The 22,306-nt window shown below is 43.3% G+C and overlaps 1 protein-coding gene across 1 annotated transcript in view; it reads right to left on the reverse strand.

Moving 5' to 3' along the window:
* Positions 1-22,306, reverse strand: part of lrp2b (low density lipoprotein receptor-related protein 2b) — a 124,468-nt gene that overhangs the window by 75,485 nt on the left and 26,677 nt on the right. The window contains exons 23-42 of the mRNA XM_055921948.1: positions 20,375-20,497; positions 19,957-20,073; positions 19,493-19,689; positions 19,187-19,367; positions 14,869-15,117; positions 14,369-14,577; positions 13,865-14,049; positions 12,965-13,193; positions 12,269-12,446; positions 11,223-11,351; positions 10,712-10,878; positions 9,770-9,913; positions 9,412-9,521; positions 8,874-9,051; positions 7,327-7,540; positions 6,359-6,595; positions 5,995-6,186; positions 3,513-3,689; positions 2,774-3,069; positions 2,108-2,552 (exon numbers count right to left, since the gene is read on the reverse strand). Of these exons, the coding sequence (XP_055777923.1) occupies positions 2,108-2,552; positions 2,774-3,069; positions 3,513-3,689; positions 5,995-6,186; positions 6,359-6,595; positions 7,327-7,540; positions 8,874-9,051; positions 9,412-9,521; positions 9,770-9,913; positions 10,712-10,878; positions 11,223-11,351; positions 12,269-12,446; positions 12,965-13,193; positions 13,865-14,049; positions 14,369-14,577; positions 14,869-15,117; positions 19,187-19,367; positions 19,493-19,689; positions 19,957-20,073; positions 20,375-20,497 (3,957 nt within the window). The remainder of the gene's footprint in view (positions 1-2,107; positions 2,553-2,773; positions 3,070-3,512; positions 3,690-5,994; positions 6,187-6,358; positions 6,596-7,326; positions 7,541-8,873; positions 9,052-9,411; positions 9,522-9,769; positions 9,914-10,711; positions 10,879-11,222; positions 11,352-12,268; positions 12,447-12,964; positions 13,194-13,864; positions 14,050-14,368; positions 14,578-14,868; positions 15,118-19,186; positions 19,368-19,492; positions 19,690-19,956; positions 20,074-20,374; positions 20,498-22,306) is intronic.

The raw sequence follows: 22,306 nt of genomic DNA on the forward strand, positions 1-22,306 counted from the left end.
GTCGTGCCATTCATCCGCCACCATCACCTCATGTTTCAGCATGATAATGCCTGGCCCCATGTCGCAAGGATCTGTACACAATTCCTGATAGCTGAAAATGTCCCAATTCTTCCACGGCCTGCATACTTACCAGACATGTCACCCATTGAGCAGTTTGGGATGCTCTGGATCCCACCAGATACTGACTGGTTTTCTGATCCACGCCCCTACCTGATCCACGCCCCTACCTGATCCACGCCCCCTCATCCAGACCCTTATCCACTCCCCTACCAGGTATCTGTGACCAACACATGCATACCTGTATTCCCAGTCATATGAAATGTATAGATTAGGGCCTCATTTATTTAAATTCACTGATTTCCTTATATGAACTGTAAAATCTTTGAAAAATGTGCATGTCATATATATATTTTTTGTTCAGTGTATATTGTACTTTCAACCAGCAAATATCAGGAAATAACAATGATACAATTATTTCACACTTTCACAGTGTTAATTTCATCAAAATGAGGAAAACTTAATTTTGACTGTACTGGGTCTTAAAGGCCCCCTTTTTAAAATTATTTTATGTTCAAATCACAGTATATCTAATAAATAAAATGTGTGTTAATTTCATAAAAATAATTCCAAATATATTTGTTATCATTTATTTCCCTGAGCCTCCTTTTGCCATTGAAATGCTCAGTCTGATCGCATGGGCGTGTCGATACACATTTCAATATATTTACATACACAGCCCTGATTCGCGGATAGGAGCGTCTAGACCAGTGGTCACCGGTCACCAACCTTTTCTGAGTCAAGATCACTTTGAGTCAAAACTGAAGCTGAGATCATGACTTAAAAAACGTATTAAGCCTATGCTACTTTCACCAATTAAAAACAGTTATGTATCAATGAGGTTTGTGCAGTAGGCTATAGGCCGAATACATTATCACTGCATATTGGCTATGCTTGAATTGCCCTGCCAATGTTGTTCTTCTCAGACAATTTTGAAATTATATATATTTTTAAATGGTATATGATCCCACTGGTAACAGACAATTTGTAGTATTACTTGTGAGGCACACCTGAGTGGGCATAATAATTCACTTTTTTTTAATAGACTGATGGCCTGGATAGATAGTCTGAGGGGAGGGAGCAATGGTGAGGCTGCCTCTCACCTGACTCACCGTCCCTTTGCTCTCCCTCCCTCCACAGAGAAAAGGGGACAGTCTTCCAGCTGATGGCGAAAGTCAAGTAACACTGCATTATTTCTGCCTAATGCACCAATTCATGTTGTCACTTCTATGACCAGAGAAAGTGAAATATTCCTCGATATTAAAAAAGACAGACACTAATAATAACAATGCAAGCTTATCGAAACACTTCGAAATACTCATTCATTGCAGCTGCAGTGCTGGTTGTAGCGTAAATGGAAGTAGGGAGAACGCACATTTTATGGCTTATACAATATTGAGCAAAGTGTTGACAGTGCTGAATAACAACATAAACATGAAGTTACTCATAACAGCAGCTCTTTGCTGTAATTTCTTGTCTCTCTCTAGTCATGGTTTTAAATGTTTCGAAATCTCACAGTATCAACTTTGCTGTGCATTCAAGGTTTCTTTTTACAGTCTAATGGCTCGAGGAAACTGTGCAGACACGGTGATCTGAGCTTTCTGATTGGCAAGCAGTAAACCTATAGGTGCACTTGATTTGTTCTCTTGGCCTGCCGGGTAGGCGGAGAGCGCGAAAAAATAAAAATAAAATAGGAACGCAAACAGGAAGGCAAGGCTTTATCGTTTGGTTTTAACATAAATGTTTGGTGATCGACTGGGAATGCCTTGGAGATCGACCACTGGCATAGACTCTACAGCCTAACGTTTACCCTTAAAAGTAGGAGGATACATATGCAAATAAAGGATGACTGGTCATTGATCAGAATAATCAGATCCGATTGTGATGTCACAATCTGAGCAGGCTAAAATTCCAGACATTTTTTTCAAACTCTTCCACAAAAAGGGCATTATCATCATTTTCCCAATTTCATCATTTTCACAATCATTACAAAAACTGGAAAACCACACTATATATTGTCTTCCCCAACCCTCGGATTCACAACACTTACCGTCGGCTATGATGACAGGTGCACCGGTAACCGTGGTGATGACATAGCCTATCCTGCTTCGGCCTATCCCCATGTACTGAGTAAAAAATATCCTCTTGTCTGCAAAGTCGAAATCCAGCGCCACCACATTATAGCCCAGGTTGATAGTAGGGTAGGGGCTAGTGTGATCGGAGGGGTCTAAACGTAAACTATTCATGGTGTAGTCCGTGGTGAATACCAGGAACTCGTCCAGACCGTAGCCGCACGACACTCCGTTGTTGAGGAGCGAACCGTGGGCGCAGGCGCAAGTGGGTTTCTCCTGCTCGGGCAGGGCGAAGCAGAGCTGCTGGCAGCGCCCATTGTCCTCCTGGCACGGGTTGAAGCCCACCAGGTTGGCAGCGGTGGGCTGCACGTGGGAGTTGAAGACCACCACGTCTGTGAGCCCGTCAATGCCGTCGCGGATCACCTGGTGATGACAGTGACGTTGTTTTTTCAGTCTTTGAATGTGAAAGACACTATTTTGTGCAGCTTGCTGTGTCAATATCTAGGAGTTGTATGTTGTGGGTTTACCCGTTGCATACATTGTTGCGTACATTAATTAGAATTATTTTGTTATGTTACTTTGCTAAGAAGTTTTTCAAAAAAGTGAAAGAGACACTAGGCAAACTAAAGCTACTTCATAATCACCTCTGGCTGGGTCGTATTCGCTGGATCCTTGCTGGCCTGGAACAGCTTCCCGAGCTTTCTATCCACCCACAACATAGAATTCCCAAATATCGACAATCCGTACGGAGCCGGGTATCGACTCCCATAACGGACAATCTCCCTCTGTGTCCCATCGGGCGCCATGCGCGAAATCATATCCAGCACATCGTCTGTCCAGTACAGGAAATCGTTGGTGTAGTCGACCGTGAGGCCACGTGGCGATGCCAGGCTCTCGGAGGCTAACACGGTACGGTTGGCGCCATCTAGCTGGGCACGTTCTAGAATAGGAAATAATAAATTTGTTACACACACATTGAAAGGCACAGGGTTTAGGCACAGGTTTAGGATGCAGCACCACTGGATGGAAAGCTATTTTGGGGGTTAAGGGCCTTGCTCAAGGGCACAAGGGTAGTGGTAGTAATGACACCAGCAGTCCTCCAGTAGCCAGTTCAATTCCCACTTTTCCTTTCATTTTGTATATTGTAAGGTGTTTTCTGACTTTATTGAACAGATAGAGAGAGAGGGTGAGTGGGAAAAGATAGAGGTTGTGTCAGAGGGCAATAGGTCGGATTCAAACCTATGCCGACCCTTTAGACGTGTGCCGGAGACAGCCGCTTAGACCGCTAGACCACCCTAGGTCACTGTTCTCATCGGCCAGCCCGGGACTTAAAACGGCAACCTTCGGTTACTGGTCAACCTCTATAACCTCTGGACTACCTACCAATTTTGGGGTTCTGGCCTCCGTCGGCCCAGAAGAGAAAACGGAGCTTGGGGCTGACGGCAAGGTCACTGGGCCGGTCCTCAGTGGACTTGAGGAGGACCGTGCGGTAGGGGGTTTCGAGGCGGGTCACCTCCAAGTAGGTCTGGGCCTCAATAGCGTTGGTGAAGTAGAGGTTGCCTAAGGGGGAGGGGATGGGAGAAAGAACATTTAGGGAGTGAACAACATTTATATATTGGGGGATACCTGGACCTCTTTGAAATGAAAATGGATGGCCCTTCCCCTGAGGAAAAATATTTTTACCTGGCCCTCCCCGAGCATAAAAAAAATAAATAAACATGTAACCCCCCCCTCCAAAAAGTATTATTAAAACAAAATATTAGGGAATATTAAATCCCTTTTTAGTAGGCTATCAATGTTGCAGGCGTGCTTTCTATCAAATCAACCCGTGGTTGAGAACCACTGCTGTATTCATACCATATTCATGTTATCCACTAGAAGGGGGCATTTACTAATTTAAGCGTTAAGGGCCGTCCACACCAAGGACGATAAATCTAACGATATATTATACACAACTATAAAACGTTGGCAAGCATCCACACTAGAAGAAAGTTTACATTCTACAGTAGCCTACACCTGTCAATCAACTATTAACGCATCCTACTGCACGCTGTACGCCTATTAATAAGGTGATAACACAGACCATTCAGTCCTTCAAAGTGTGTTCATTGTTATAGTGACAACTGCAAATAATACTTCAATGTAGGCTACATGTAGCCTAATGAAAATGTTAATCAACTGTTGAAATTCAACAACAAACGCGGTTTAGCCTGCACACCTTTTGCATCGTGTCATTGATTGCCTCGTTGCTCATGTGGTTTGAAAGGGATTTCCATTTTTCGAATGGATGTAAATTCATTTGGATCTTCTTTCTCGCCGTCTATCGGTCCTGTGCAGCCATTTAAGTAGCAAGAAAGCCTTCTTCTCTCCACGAAAAGCCTATTATGCCTAATATAAAAAATGCAACAGCAAAAAAACTCCTATAGTTTTTGTAGCCTATAGCTTTTTGTGAGATTTCATGAGAAGAGGAAAAGCAGAGGCTTGCGTCCGTAGCCTATAGCCTATTGCGCACGGGAATAGCTGGAAGAGAGAGGCTAGAATTCTAAAAACAAAAAGTGATTCAATCAGTCTCTCCTTTACTTTTAGCCAAGAGAGACTGGCATGCATAGTATTGATGTTAGCCCTCTGATTAGAGTGAACCAAATAACATTTTTGTCACATGCCGAACTTTAGCGTGAAATTCTTGCATGCGAGCCCTTCCGAACAATGCAGAGTAAAATAGTAACACGAGGAATTCAAATAAAATACACAAGAATGGAGGTATATACAGGGAGTGCCATGCAGCCTAGGCCCGATTATGCAATCATTTGGATCAGTTATGGGTCTATTCTCGACAGTTAACACGGTCCTGAAAGGTATATTAGCAGGCTACTCATTTGGTGTAATTTTTATTTTATTTTTATTATTATTATTTATTTTTATATATAAATTTTCTCCCCAATTTTCGTGGTATCCAATCGCTAGTAATTACTATCTTGTCTCATCGCTACAACTCCCGTACGGGCTCGGGAGAGACGAAGGTCGAAAGCCACGCGTCCTCCGAAGCACAACCCAACCAAGCAGCACTGCTTCTTAACACAGCGAGCCTCCAACCCGGAAGCCAGCCGCACCAATGTGTCGGAGGAAACGCCGTGCACCTGGCCCCCTTGGTTAGCGCGCACTGCGCCCGGCCCGCCACAGGAGTCGCTGGAGCGCGATGAGACAAGGATATCCCTACCGCCAAACTCTCCCTAACCCGGACGACGCTAGCCCAATTGTGCGTCGCCCCACGGACCTCCCGGTCGCGGCCGGCTGCGACAGAGCCTGGGCGCGAACTAAGAGACTCTGGTGGCGCAGCTAGCACTGCGATGCAGTGCCCTAGACCACTGCGCCACCCGGGAGGCCTCATTTGGTGTATTTTGATCACACCACTGCACAGTCTCTCTCTCTCCTTTCAAATTCCCAGCCAGGGGCGTATTCATTTCGGAAACCGTTTACTGTTGATAACCAAATGAAAACAAATAGTTTCTATTTGTAGGTCGCTACCCATTTCGTTCGCTTCCGTTTAAGAAAGGTTTTGCAACAGAACCATCGTAATGAATACGCCCCAGTTCTTTTGGGTTGTACGTCAAAGTTAGTCGAATTCAATACGTAAATTCCAAAATGCTGACAAATACTAACATTCAATCGATTAGAAATTACTTGACCCTCCCCTGGACTAAATAAAAAAATACTAAACCAACCCCCATTTTCCTCCAGGTAAAAATTGCATAAAGTCATTTCAACCAGTTTTGCCTGCTGGATGTGGTTTATAGATGAGGATCTGTACCAGAACTATTTACAACTTGGAGTATGTCTATCCACTCTCCACATCATGGATCCTAACCTGAGATCCAGTCCACAGCCATCCCTTGTATGCCTCCTCGGCCAATGCCTTGGTTGACGACGGGAGTGAAGCTTCCACCGTCTGTCTGGGCCCTGAAGATCCCTCTGTAAGAGCTGGAAGTGCTGTTGTCGATCCAGTAGATGTACCTAGAGGCGACGTGGAGATCCAGCTTGTCCATCACAGAGTAAGAGTCTGCAGTGGGTAAAGACATGTTAGCTTATCGAGATACTCAGTTACAGTATAAGTTAGTCACAAAGTTGGGTATAGATTTGTGAAAGAGGATTCATGACAAGATGTGTTTCAGACATAGACTTAGGGTATATTTAGGTCTGGTTACTTTAGAGTTAGAGTTAGGGTTACGTACATCCAGCAACAGGCACCATGGCCTCCGAGTGGTCGGAGCTGTTGATGTGGAAGCCTCGAATAAGTCTGGGGGTGGAGACCACTGCGTAGGAGTCGTACTGCACGCAGGTGGTGCCATCCTGGGAAGGCACTAAGCCCGTGGTGCAGACACATGTCTTCTGGCCCCCAGGCTTGGGCAAACACAGGTGGGGACAGGCCCCATTGTTGGTGCTGCAGCCGTTGGTTGTGCCGGCTGAGTCTGGGGAAGAAGATAAAGGATGAGAAATTAACTTGAGATATAATGTAACGATTGTTCTCCTCCTCGTCTGAGGAGCAGGGATCGGACCAAAATGCAGCTTTTGTGGAATACATAATGAATTTATTTAAACAAGACGAACACGAAGCACACTTGATAAATTACAAAATAACAAAAATGACATAGACCGACCTGGACATGAGAACTTAAATAACACGAAGAACGCACGAACAGGAACAGACTAAACAAACGAAACAGTCCCGTGTGGTACATACACAGACACGGAAGACAATCACCCACAAACAAACAGTGTGAACAGCCTACCTTATGTGGTTCTCAATCAGAGGAAACGTAAAACACCTGCCCCTGATTGAGAACCATATCAGGCTAATTAAACATAAACCCAACATAGAAACACATAACATAGAATGCCCACCCAGCTCACGCCCTGACCAACTAAACAAAGACAAAACAAAGGAAATGAAGGTCAGGAACGTGACATAATGCCTGTGTGGAACACATTATGTTCACAAAAATCTCCCACTGACACCAACTTGCATGTTTACATGAAAATTCAAGGACCTTTTAATCTGCTGACAATCTACTTGGTGGCAAATGTACCAAATATCAGATCAGTAAAACGTCCAGTATCATACTCTACATACTGTCGCTCTCTGTTGAAAAAAGACTAGCGGATGAAGACTAGAAGGTTAGCTGTAGGTAGCCACACTCACTGTCTCGGGCGTGGACTTTAAGGGCTCGGACTCCTGTCATCCCACTCCTCAGCACCACCATGTTGGCCCCGGTGTCCTTGTCCACCCTCTCAATGACCTCGTAGTCCAGGTCGGTGTAGTAGAGGTAATTCTGGTGCACTGTGAGGCCCCAGGGGTGGGACAGCTGGCTCACTATGGTCACCCTGCTGACCCCGTCCATCGTGCCACACTCAATCTGTTCACAGGGAAAGGGAGAGTAACGGGAGTCGGGGACATTTAGAGTTACTGTATGTTTCAGTTGCAGCACTATTCAATACAATTCAGTACAACCTTATTTGTGCCCTTAGGCTAATTATTACTAGGGCTAGTGGTGTTTCAGACACACACAACAACACATCCGTATATGATATGCAATAAAGTTGTGTGCACTAAATGAGAAATTAATACGACAGTGGTTGTGCGCGTTCGCGCATGTATGTCCGTCCGTCCGTCCGTCCGTGTGGTCCTTTGTCGCTCAGTTGGTAGAACATGGCGTTTGTAACGACAGGGTAGTGGGTTCGAAGGATGGATGTGAGGGGAGTGGTGCCAGGAAAATAACCTCCCCCTCAAAGTCATCAAAACGAAGGAGCTGATCGTGGACTTTAGGAAACAGCAGAGGGAGCACGCCCCTATCCACATCGACGGGAACGCAGTGGAGAAGGTGAAAAGCTTCAAGTTCCACAGCGTACACATCACTGACAAACTGAAATGGCCCACCACCACAGACAGTGTGGTGAAGAAGGCGCAACAGTGCCTCTTCAACCTCAGGAGGCTGTAGAAATTCGGCTTGGCCCCTAAGACCCTAACAAACTTTTATAGATGCCCAGTTGAGCGCATCCTGTCGGGCTGTATCACCGCCTGTTAAGGTAACTGCACCGCCCGCAACCGCAGGGCTCTCAAGAGGGTGGTGCGGTCTGTCCAACTCACTGGGGGCACACTGCTTGCCCTCAAGTACACCTTCAGCACCCGATGTCACAGGAAGGCCAAAAAGATCATCAAGAACATCAACCACCCAACCCACGGCCTGTTCACCCAGCTATCATCCAGAAGGCGAGTTCAGTACAGGTTCATCAAATCTGGGACTGAGAGACTGAAAAACAGCTTCTATCTCAAGGCCATCAGACTGTTAAATAGCCATCATTATCCGGCTACCACCCAGTTACTCAACCCTGCACCTTAGAGGCTGCTGCCCTAAATACATAGAATCGCTGGCCACTTTAATAATGGAACACTAGTCACTTTAATAATGTTTACATACTGCTTTACTCATCTCATTTGTATATACTGTATTCTATTATACTGTATTTTAGTCAATGCCACTCTGACATTGCTCGTCCTAATATTCATTTATTTCTTAATTCCATTCTTCTACTTTTAGATTTGTGTGTATTGTTGTGAATTGTTAGATAGTACTGCACTGTTGGAGCTAGGAACACAAGCATTTCGCTACACCGGTAATAACATCTGCAAATATGTGTATGCGACCAATCAAATTTGACATATTTGTTTCTGTGTAACTCGGTACCCACCACTCCGGTGCTGGCTACGCCCCAGTACAGCTTGCTCACGGCGATGTCTGCGGTGATGAACCCAATGATCCCCTGGTTGACGGTGTAGAGGTTCCTCAGGTTGCCTCCATCCATGTCAGCACTGGCAACCTTAGGAGGTACGCCACTGTCTGTCCCCCGGTCTGTCCAGAACAATTTACTATCAAGCAGGAAGTCAGAAAGTTTAGTATTAATTAGTATTAGCGTTGGTATTCATCCACTGATGATGACATGGAATGAAGACTAACAATTCAAAATATGTTTGGTGTTGTCGTTGACTTTCCCCTATAACATTATGAAATGCTTGGTACAATGTTGGTATAAAGTCACATTGATTATTTGACTTCCTAAATAGATCAGTAGCCAACAAACTGTACAGTATTATTACTTGCCAATTAAGCACACACTACATACGCAGGACAGCACACACACACATACAGTACTACTTCTTTGTCAGTATTACATTTATTTAGTTGCATCCTTTGTAACTAGTAATAATGATACACAGATGAGTGTTTACCCTCTGGCTGGGTCCAGGGCTATTCCAATCGGCTCCCCTGCTCCCTCTGGCTTCCCTGTGTTTGTGATGAGGGTCTTCCTGTAGAGTTGAACTCCATCCACACGAATGACCTACAGTAGATGAGAAACTTGCTATATCGTGTTCAATTAATACATTATAACCACGTTACTACTAATGCAGTGAAAAGACTACAGTATGCAACGTAAAGAGATATAGTCACAATTAGCGTGAAACCACTCAGTTGTCATCTCTATATTGGATCCAATAACACCTTGAGCCAAGTAATGATATTGTACTTCTACAAAAGCAAGTCAGATATAGTCTATACATCATTTACAATGAGGACATGACACGCTACCTCGATTGCTTTATTAGTCGGGTTCGTGTAGTACATCATGCGAGTTATCCAATCAAAAGCCAGACCAGAGGGCGAGCCAATGATTGCAGATGGAGCAAACAGAGTCCTATTGGTTCCATCGGTTTTCACCCTGTAAATGGAGCTCTGCGAGTGGGAGACAGCAAACAAAGAACTTATATTAGACTCGAATCCAGACTTGAAATAAGTGAGTTTTGGGGTTGTTGGGTTCTAACTTGAAATATCCTTATTCGTGTTACCATATTAGAACTGGGTGTATGGAAATCTACTAAGTGAGAAAGGGGAGCCCAGAAAATGTACATTCTGTCAGAACATGTTATTGTCAAATCTCGTGTATCCTCTGGAGAGAGGGAAAGAGTAACCGTCTGGTTTCAGTCACTGATAAGGTTGTATAGCCGTGGATGAGGGAGAAGTGAGGAATGTGGGCCGAGGTCAGGTCAGATGTAGTGAGCAGGAACAGTCCTATGACATACACACGTAGGAGTTAAGGCCGTGACTACACCCATGAGAGGAACCACTTAAGTTCCTGCCCAGCAACAGAGATGTATTGGCTGTCTAGATGTGCAAGAAGTTGACTCTGCCCAGTAGAGGGTGTAAATATATGTACTTGTGTAAACATGTCTTTGTCTTTTCAGCTGTTGGACCCAGTGGGTGAATAAACTTGGTTTAAGCATTTTCCTAGTCGTCCGTTTGAGTTTTTACTCTTTGTCAGAACATGGTTAAAGTTGCAAAATTCCAGTAACTGTCCCATTTTCCCCCCCCAGAAATCCTGGTTGGAGGATTCCAGATTCTCTGCTTATTCCTGCCCTATTACGGGAATCTCACACCCGGGATTTCTGGAAATGCTGAAAATTTTGCAAAACCAGAATTTTGCAACCCTTAAAACGGTAGTGGCTTATTTACTGTGAGCAACTTGTCACTCACCGAGTCCTGCACCCAATAGACAAACTGCTCCTGGTCGTCAAAGTCAATGTCCCGCCCCTGAGTGATGCCAGACACGGGTGCCATGGCGTTGTTGGAGGGGTCGGCCGGGTCCACAGGGATGCCGAAGATCACAGTCTCCCTCACCACCATCAGGAACGGAGTGTCATCTGAGGTAGAGACAGAGTAGGATAGAAAGGGATGAGGTGGAATGGAGTGGAGTGGAATAGAATTGAATAGAATGTGAAAGAGACAGAAAAGCAAAATCTGCCATTGTTTTGTTCTGATTGGCCTTTGCGATATCATTATCTCCATTTATCATGTTATGCAAATACATAACACATTTGCCTTCATATGGAATAGTATAAATCAGAGTGGTATATAAAAAAATACAATTGATTAGGAATAGAAAAATTCCCTTGTACTGTACTATGACAGCAATAATTAAATCGGGTCAAATAGATGAGCAAAGAGAGAGGCTACAAGCCTATCATTAGAGCTGCTGTTAGGGTACCTTTGATGCAGGTGCGCCCATCACTGTTGAGGTTCCAGCCAGACTGGCAGTGGCAGGTGTAGTACCTGGGCCTAAAGCCAGACAGTAGGCACAGCTGACTGCACAGCTGCTCCGCGCATGGGTTGATTGCTGCATAGTGGAAAACAATGGAACAATAATGTCAATGGAACAATAAAGTAATGCTTTATCCACTACTAGTGCTGAGCGATTAGTGCTTTTTGAGGTCAGTTCGGTTTCGGTTCGATTATTAAAAAATTATCACGCTTTTCGATTTTGGTTTTGATTATACTTTTAAAAAAAACTTTAAATGCCTTATGCGTTACATTTATGTCGGTTGAATGCTGTAACACAGAATAAAACAATTAATACAAGTCCAATGATGGTAGTGGCTGCCCATTATTGCTTATTACCTATTAACCATAATTTATTCACATTACTTTAATAAAATATTTCAGTTGTTATGTATATTATATTTGTTTTATTTTATGACTTTATTATTTCATTTCCAAGTCATCATCTCATCTCTATAGAGCTGCTGCCTATGCAGTCTGACAAAATCACTGTTTTGGTAGTTCTTCAAAGTAAATAAGGCTAAATACCAACTATCAACCACTTATATCATGTATTTTCAGGTAGAGCTACCTCACAAAGCTCTCTATCCCTCTCGCTTGCGCCTTCTGTCACTTCTCTCCATCTCAGACCGGACAATGAGGTGCGCAATGGGTTATGGTTATAGTTAATTATAGTACATTTTCTGCGCTAAATTACGTAGAACTCCCTACTACAACGCACAGTTCAGGCTTGATCTGATTTATCTCTAGAGAAACTGCGCATTGCACTCACAAAAAAAAGAACGAAATGGAATTCAATTCATTTAACTGACATCATTCAAAAATCGGAATTTATTTTAATTGTTCAGTACTATCCACTATAAACTAATGGTAAGTTCGAATGTTTTATGGACGTATTTTGAATGTTACCCGCTGGTTGTTAGAATGTTATCCAGAATTTGTTGGAACAGTACCTACTGTTTGTTTGAACGTTACCTGCTGGTTGTTTGATGGGGTGGTCCATGACAATGCCCATGGGCTGGTAGACGTTGGTGATCACGGTGGTCGTGTTTCCCCCGTGGAACTTGTTGGTCCTCAGGACCTGGGAAGTATAGCGCTCCGACCAGTAGATGTGGTCCTCGAAGATGGTCATACCGTGGGGGTGTTGAAGAACCTACAGAGAGGTAGGGGGAAGGACAGAGTGGTGGAGAAACCGGGATTTATAAAGGATAAAAGGGTGACACTTTACTGAAAGCCAACGTGTTCAATCCTTTATTACATGTTATTGTTTGAGCCTTTATAATGTCTTATTATACAACTTATTACAACATATTACATGTTATAGTTTGAGCCTTTATAATGTCTTATTATACAACTTATTACATGTTATTGTTTGAGCCTATATAATGTCTTATTATACAACTTATCATATAGCAGTTATTTAGCCACAAACATGAGATGATACTAAGACATTATAAAGGGTCATAAATGCTTATGCTCAAGACTTACGATGCATTATAACAGCATTACAATGCATTACCGTCTGCATTAAGTGTCACCAATGAATGCGATACTGTAGGAAGTAGTGCCATGAGAACAAATGATTCATGGGCCCCTACAATAAGAATAAGATACTAGTGTACAGTGTACATTTTAGGACAACCTCAGCCTGCTGGTTTTACCCATGCTCACCATATCACTGGCCATGACCTGGAAGCGGTTGTTGCCGTTGTAATCGCAGTAGTCGATGTACTTGAGGTAGGCGTCAGCAAAGTAGACCCGGCGCGTGGTGTAGTCCAGGGCCAGACCGTTGGGCCAGTAGAGCTTGGTGGTGACAATGGCCTGTCTCCCGGTGCCGTCCATGTAGGCCATCTCTATCCTCGGGTTCTGACCCCAGTCTGACCAGAACATTACGTTGGTGCTGGGAAAGGTCAAATGCCAAATCAATTATGATACTTTTTTTAAACCTTTGCTGTGCTGTGATTTTGCAGTGAATAAGGTAGATGTCGAGAACTCAACAGAGAGAAAAATAATGCACAACAATGATTCAAAGAACAACATGTAAAGTGAAATGCAGTGGTGCTGGCTAATTTAGCAATTCTTTATTTTGAAGGGTTCCTAAAAAGGGACAGCATAACACATTCATTAGCAGTAATTAAGTAACTTAATTAAGTAATTCATAATTTGAGCATTTGTTGACAGAAATTTAATGAATTATTGTCTACTGCTCGGGAATGTGCTATGTGTGGTTAATGAATGTGCTATGTATGGTTAATGAATGTGCTATGTATGGTTAATGAATGTGCTATGTATTTTACATTTACATTTAAGTCATTTAGCAGACGCTCTTATCCAGAGCAACTTACAAATTGGAAAGTTCATACATATGCATACTGGTCCCCCCGTGGGGAATGAACCCACAACCCTGGCGTTGCAAGCGCCATGCTCTACCAACTGAGCCACACGGGACTGTATGGTTGTATGGATGTATGGTTAATGAATGTGCTATAAAATCCTTATGTAGGTACCTTTCAGTGATACTGATCATTCAATCATTGCTGTGTTCCTATGGTTAGCAGTGAAAGGCCTTACTGGTTTCGGGGGTCCAGAGCCAGTCCACGGGGGCTGGTGACGTTCTTGGTGAGGAGAACCTTCCTGAAGCGGCCGTCCAGAGTGGACACCTCGATGTTTTCCATCACCGAGTCGGTCCAGTAAAGGTTCCTCGCCACCCAGTCCACAGCTATGCTCTCCGGTACCATTAGACCAGTGGAGAACACCTAGAACCACAGAAGAACAAAGTGAGGTATATTAGAACACTGTAGACCATATTGGAGTTCAATTTCATGTGCTTGAATTCTTGCCCTTACAACACACTGTATTTTGGAGTTTCAGCATGTCATATAGGTCATACTGTTATATTGTGTTAATATGGGTGATATATTAAGAATCATAATAAGGCACAGCTTTCTGATGTATATTAAATAACTATATTTGTTATTAAATACTCTATTTGTTATTAAATCCAAGGCTTTTTCTTGGAGCAATACTCTGAAAAATAACCGTCATTCAGCGTGTTCCTAACGTATGTTCTCAGACCTCTCGTCTGTCCGTGCCGTTCTGAAAGGAGGTAAAGATCTTCTTCAGCGAGGCGTCGGCCCAGTAGATTCTGCTGGTCAAGCGGTCAAAGTCAACGGTCACGATGTCGGAACCGCTGACCACAGGGTGGATGAGGGGCGGTTGGAGGTTGACTTTGTTGGAGATGATCTGACTGCGCTTGGCAACTAGGAGCGTGGCTGCTGTGGGGTCTGCGGGTAAACCAATAAATAGTAAATACAAGAAAAGTATTTCACAATAGATTAGAGGGAGTTAGCATTTAGATTAATACAAATTTATTGTAATAAAAATATTTGCTAACGTTACATGGCTAAAATGTTTCCATAACAATATCTTACTTTCTATTCGCCAATAAAAACGATTTGGATTCTTTTTTTTTACTGTAACGCCAAAATAATCACATCACTTTCACCTCGAAATTATAAAGATAAAGATATGAATTAGAATGAACGAACAGGTAAAATGTTAGGTTGCACCCTTACCGGTGGCTTTGCAGGAGCGACTATCGGCCTCGAGCAGGTAGCCGTCTGAGCAGGAGCAGCGGAAGGAGCCTCTCTCGTTGTAGCACTGCTGGCTACACCAGCCTGGGATGGAACACTCGTCGATGTCGTCGCAGGTCTTGGAGTCGTTGAGGAGCTGGTAGCCTGGTTGACAGGTACACTCTGCTCCGAAAGGACCCTGGATACAGCCGTCACTGCAGCCCCCGTTGTTCAATGCACAGTCCGCCTGGTCTATGGAGGAACGAACATGGAGGCATGTTTATTGTTCACCTGCTCAGGGACAGTAGATATAAATGACCTGTTTAGCTAAATCTAGTACAATGCATCAAATTTCTCCTTGAGAGTTATGTTTTAATTACAGTATATGTGTCACTGTTAAATAAACGTAATATTTAAACATATTAAATGTTAGACCAAAAGTATCTGGACACCTGCTTGTCGAACATCTCATTCTAAAATCATGGGCATTAATATGGAGTTGGTCTGCACTTTGCTGCTCTAACAGCCTCCACTCTTCTGGGAAGTCTTTCCACAAGATGTTGGAACATTGCTGCAGGGACTTGCTTCCATTCAGTCACAAGAGCATTAGTAATGTCAGGCACTGATGTTGGGCGATCAGGCCTGGCTCGCTGTCGGCGTTCCAATTCATCCCAAATGTGTTAGATCAGGTTGAGGTCAGAGCTCTACGCAGGCCAGTCAAGTTCTTCCACACAGATCTCAACAAATAATTTCTTTATGGACCTCACTATGTGCACAGGGGCATTGTCATGCTGAAACAGGAAAGGACTTTCCCAAATTGCTGCCACAAAGTTGGAAGCACAGAATCATCTAGAATGTCATTGTATGCTGTAACGTTAAAATTCACCTTCACTGGAACTAAGGGGCCTAGCCTGAACCATGAAAAACAGCCCTAGACCATTACAGTTTGCACTATGCATTCGGGCAGGTAGCATTCTCCTGGCATCTGCCAAACCCAGATTCTTACGTCGGACTGCCAGATGGTGAAGCGTGATTCATCACTCCAGAGAACGCGTTTCCACCACTCCAGCCGACGCTTGGCTTTGCGCATGGTGATCTTAGGCTTGTGTGCGGCTGCTCGGCCATGGAAACCCATTTCATGAAGCTCCCGATGAACAGTTTTGGTGCTGATGTTGCTTCGAGAGGCAGTTTGGAACTTGGTAGGGAGTGTTGCAACCGAGGACAGACAATTTTTACGTGCTTAAGTGTAACGGATGTGAAATGGCTAGCTAGTTAGCGGGTACGCGCTAGTAGCATTTCAATCAGTTACGTCACTTGCTCTGAGACTTAAGTAGTGTTGCCCCTTGCTTTGCAAGGGCCGCGGCTTTTGTGGAGCGATGGGTAACGACCGTGCTTCGTGGGCGACCGTTGTCGATGTGTGCAGAGGGTCCCTGGTTCGCGCCCGTGTCGGGGCGAGGGGACGGTTTAAAGTTATACTGTTACATAAGCAATTGGCGGTCCCGTTCTGTGAGCTTGTGTGGCCTACCACTTTGCGGCTGAGCCGTTGTTGCTCTTAGAAGTTTCCGCTTCACAATAACAGCACAATGCCAAAGTTGACCGTGGCAACTCTAGCAGGGCAGAGATTTGACGAACTGACTTGTTGGAAAGGTGGCATCGAATGACGGTGAAAAGTCACTGAAAAAGTCATTGAGCTCTTCAGTAAGGCCATTCTACTGCCAATGTTTGTCTATGGAGATTGCATGGCTGTGTGCTCGGTTTTATACACCTGTCAGCGACGGTTGTGGCTGAAATAGCCAAATCCACTCATTTGAAGGGGTGTCCACATACACTATATATGCAGAAGTATGTTGTCACATGTTAAAGTCACACTAGTACCACTACTACTTATTGCATGGCGCCCTCACCTAACATGGACAGACTGAAACAAGTCTTCACTCAACATCCATGACCATTTAAAAAATGTATAGCACATGTCAATCTTAACATCAACACTTAAGGCGCTAGTCAATACATCCTAGGAAAGGGGAGCAGACTTTTCAAGAGACAGGTCAGTAATGTCTATTCACACCCCATCACTTGTCTTGTTGAGCCATTGCTTTCATTTTGTATTTTTCCTGTTCAAATGAATACAACTTCAATCCCCGAAACAGACAGGCAAAGTCAGAGACAACTGCGTGTAACATCATTGTCAGCCTGACTAAGACCTTCAGGTAGTGCTGAGCATTTTTAAACCATAAATTGACCTATGTCAGTTCAATTTGTCATTTATTTTGTGAAGTCAGATCAAGCCCGAACTGTGCAATGTACACTGAACAAAAATATAAACGCAACATGCAACAATTTCAAAGATTTTACTGAGTTAAAGTTCATATAAAGAGATGAGTCAATTGAAATAAATTCATTAGGCCCTAATCTATGGATTTCACATGACTGGGAATACAGATATGCATCTGTTGGTCACAGATATATATTTTTTAAAGTAGGGGTGTGGATCAGAAAACCAGTCAGTATCTGGTGTGACCACCATTTGACTCATGCAGCGCGACACATCTCATTGGCATAGAGTTGATCAGGCAGTTAATTGTGGCCTGTGGAATGTTGTCCCACTCCTCTTCCATGCCTTTGCGAAGTTGCTGAATTTTGGCGGGAACTGGAACACGCTGTCTTACACGTTGATCCAGAGAACCCCAAACATGCTCAATGGGTGACATGTCTGGTGAGAATGCAGGCCATAGAAGAACTGGGATATTTTCAGCTTACAGAATTGTGTACCGACATGGGGCCATGCATTATCATACTGAAACATGAGGTGATGATGACGGATGAATGGCATTACAATTGGCCTCATGATCTCATCACGGAATGTCTGTGCATTCAAATTGCCATCGATAAAATGCAATCGTAGCTTATGCCTGCCTTTCCATAACCCCACCGCCACCATTGGGCACTCTGTTCACAACGTTGACATCAGAAAACCGCTCGCTCACACGACGCCATACTCGCTTTCTGCCATCTGCCCGGTACAGTTGAAACCGGGATTCATCCGTGAAGAGCACACTTCTCCAGCGTGCCATTGGCCATCGAAGGTGAGCATTTACCCACTGAAGTTGGTTACTACGCCGAACTGCAGTCAGGTCGAGATCCTGGGAGGATGACGAGCACGCAGATGAGCTTCTCTGAGACGGCTTTGTGCAGAAATGATTTGGTTGTCCAAACCCACAGTTACATCAACTGTCGGGGTGGCGGTCTCAGACGATCCCACAGGTGAAGAAGCCGGATGTAGAGGTCCTGGGCTGGCGTGGTTACATGTGGTTTGCGGTTGTGATTCTCTAAAACGACGTTGGAGACGCCTTATGGTAGAGCAATTAACATTAAATTCTCTGGCAACACCTCTGGTGGATATTCCTGCATCATGCCAATTGCATGCTCCCTCAAAACTTTGTGGCATTGTGTTGTGTGATTGAAATGCACGTTTTAGAGTGGCCTTTTGTTGTACCCAGCACAAGGTGCACCTGTGTAATGATCATGCTGATTAATCAGATTCTTATGATATGACACACCTTTTAGGTTAATGGATTGTTTTGGCAAAGGAGAAATGCTCACTAAAAGGGATGTAATGAATGTGTGCAACATTTTAGAGTGAAAAGCTTTTTGTACATATGGAACATTTCTGGGATCTTTTATTTCAGGTCATGAAACATGGGACCAACACGTTAATATTTTTGTTCAGTGTAGTAGTGAGTTGTAGTTTCCAGCAGGCATATATTCTACATAGTTTAGCGCAGAAAACGTGATTTGATTTCAATTGAATTAACTACAATGACCATACTCCATTGCGAGTCTACTTGTGTGTTCTGTGTGGGGCAGACACATAGAGAGAGAGAAAAGACAGAAGAATGCACAAATAAAACAAATGTAATACACACAACTGAAATATTTTATAAAAAAGTAATGTGAATAAATTATGGTTAATATTACCTATAAAAGTCATATCACTTAGTGATAAGCAGTAATGGGCTGTCACTACCCTCACGGGAGTTTAATTAATACTTTTATTATGTGTTGTTACAGCATTCAACCCACATAATGCATAGTGCATTTAATGTAAAAGAAGAATCTGCGATTATATTTTAATAATATAACCAAAACGAACTCAAAAAGCATTCATCTCTCAGCACTGCCTTCAGGTCAAAACGTTACACAATAACACTGCGGGAGCACTCAAGTGTGCAGGCATCTTTCTTAATGACTTCACTTGTGTACCTGAAAGTTATTACATGTCATACACTACTTCTAAACTAGAAACGTCCTTGTCACTCACTGCAGAGGGGTGACTCGTCAGCTCCATTGGGACAGTCCCGCTGTCCGTCGCACACCTTCCCTAGGACGATGCACACCTGGTCGGTGGGGCACAGCCACTGGCCTGAGGGGCACATGAAAGGAGGCGTGGGGCAGTTCTGCTCATCGCTCATGTCCCTGCAGTCGTTGTCGCCGTCGCACACCTGATAATAACAATGACCGCAATGGAAACAAGGCGATACACTCCCGTGCGTTTAGAATTGGTCTAATCAAATTCATTCATTCACTTGTTTCATTCACTCACCCATTCACCCACCCACTCACTCACCCAGCTCGGAGAGATACAGTTGCCGTTGGCGCACTGGAAATAGTTGCTGTGGCATGTTACAGGCGGGCACGAGTTGTGTTCGTCAGAGCCGTCCTCGCAGTCGTGGTGCCCGTCACACTCCCACTCGTCGGGCACGCACAGGCCGTCCGTCTGGCACTGGAACTCATCATTGTGGCAGAGGCCAGGTCCTCGCGTGGCTGCAGACGTAAGCAATTAACACAATGATTGAGGAGTCCATAAAGGACATTGGAGGGCTGAATATTATACAATTAATATATGATTAAATCTCAGATAAGCACAAATATTTGGCTTGATAAGTCCTTGCAATAAAATTAAAAACACAGCCATACTCAAAGTTAGGAAGTATAAAGCAATTATTTTTCCTACGGGAAAAACAAAACTGAATTTGTCATATGAAATCTGAGTCAACCCAGGATGATGGTACAGGAAGCAAGTTGACTTACGGCAGCCGCTCTCATCCGATTGGTCCCTACAGTCAAAGACCCCGTCGCAGCGGTAGATGCTACTGACACAATGGTCACCACTGGCACAGGCAAACTCATAGGATGAACAGGAGAACTCTGAGAGGAGAGGAAGAGAAGAGGAGGTATGGTAAAGGGGAAGAGGTAAAGGGGGGTTTGTGAGGGGAGGAGAAGGGAGAGTAGGAAAAGGAGGCAAAAAAGAACATAGTTGAGAAATAGAAAGGGTGGGGAAAAACATTTCATAATATTGCAAAATACAAAACTTAGATTAACAAGAGTACTTAAAGAAATAGACGCTTATTAAAAAGAAATAGAAGCTTATTGGAAATAACTAATTCTCTCTTATACATCCCAGTGGCAGAGCACACGGAGGAGGATAGTCTTCGATTACTCATCGTACCACAGTCCTTCTCATCGGAGCCATCCATACAGTCCTGGTCTCCGTCACACACGTAGGAGCTGTAGATGCAGCGGTGGTCGGGACAGAAGAAGTACCCAGGCTCACACGTAGCGATGGTCCCGTCTGTCAGAAGAGACAGAGCAGGGGTTTTTCTGAATCAAAAAGGGTCTTAGGTGGTCGACGTGACACGGCTGAATTTTTGAGAAATTTCAGAGGCCTCCCATCTTGGCGGTGTAGAGAAATGTTTGCATTTTTAAGCTTATTTCCTGCAATTCAACCCATTTTGCCATGCAGTTGAGAGAAAACGTTGCAGTTTTTAAGCAAATTTCTTGCCATTACATGCATGACTAATGCTGTGTTCTTTTGTTCAAACATAATAACAAAATATATACTGCTAAATTCATTGTTTTTGGAATTTTCAATACTCTGACTGTCTAGCTTTTATTGTAGAGATTGTTAGTTACAATATATACCGGTAGGTCCATTATATTTTCTACATACTTTATATCTGGTATAGTCGTTTAAAGGTGCATTATGCAGAAATCGCTCTGCCATTTCCTGGTTGCGAAAATTCAAATAGTTCGCCTGATTTCAGTTTATGGGACAAAACAAGCAAGTATAGTGTAGAGAATCATTGTACCATCTAAACCCCTGTGAAATATATTTTCCATAACCAAAAATATACAATTTTCAGCTGTTTGAAGCTGGTGTACAAAATCGAAAGATCTACCGCTTCTTAGACTTGCTTTCAATGAGAATGACAGATCTATAATTCACATTTCTATGTTCATTTGGTGAGTCGCCTCCAAAAGTTACATATTGCAGCTTTAAGTTTACAATAAAAGTGTTTTTCCATCCCGGGAAAAATCTCAGCCCAAAAAAAGTTTAAACAGTTTGGACTTAAAGGCGACCTGAAAAAAGGCCCGTCCACGGATTTCAATGGCAGAACAATCCCTGACAGATGTATTAAGACAGAGGTTAATCCTTATAGTTCACTTTTTTTTTTTAATTCTTTTTTTTTACTATCCCTTTAACATCATGCCTGTTTGTTAAAGGTATGAGAGGGTAAAGGCTTGAGAAATTAGAAGTTAGGACTTGATGAGTCTGCCCCTTCAAATAAAATAACACACAAATCAACAATATAGTTCAGTACAATTCCGCAAGGCAATCATATACTGTGAAATATTTTCCTGGCTACCCAAATTCCTTGCTCCGGCCGAACGCTACGCCACGCCAACGGATGTTGATTTCTTGTCCGCAATGAGTCTGGATCTGAGTACCTCCCTGACCATTTCTACAACGCAAACACATTCTAACCATTCTGATAGGTCCCAGAAACAGATGGGTTCGGCTAGAGTCAGAAGTTGAACACACCTAGGCAAAGCAGCGTTTAGAAAAATCATCACTTGCTTTGATACACTGATTGGTTAGAGATGATCCAATCGCTGATTCATTTGTTTTGTACAACACACCTCGTTTAGACAGCAACACAAACAACTTCAATGATGGCAGTCTCAGATTTAAGTATGTAGCGAACATATAGAAGCAGAAGAATTACGTTTGAGTCATCAGGCAAGTACACATATCCCTAGTCAAATAATCCTATAGGATTTGAAAGAAAAAAATATCCTATTAGAATCCAATACAAAATCCTATCATATTTTGGAACCTATCCTATATGATTTTATCTAATTCAGATTTTTCTATTGGATTCTTGTATTGTGTTACTGTAGGTAAACGTATTTTATTTCTACATATAAGAAATGTAAAGATGCTGTGCATTCTATAGGGAAACCCCCTACATTCTTGTGTTATGGTAACATTGTACATAGTATTGTATGTAACATTGTAATTGCTAATTCATAGACAAGTTGCATGAATAAGAATCAAATAACAGAGTTTTGTCGAAAAAGGTGTGCTGTTCTGGTGGTC

This window comes from Salvelinus fontinalis, chromosome 1, assembly GCF_029448725.1.
Source record: "Salvelinus fontinalis isolate EN_2023a chromosome 1, ASM2944872v1, whole genome shotgun sequence".
Lineage (NCBI taxonomy): Eukaryota > Metazoa > Chordata > Actinopteri > Salmoniformes > Salmonidae > Salvelinus > Salvelinus fontinalis.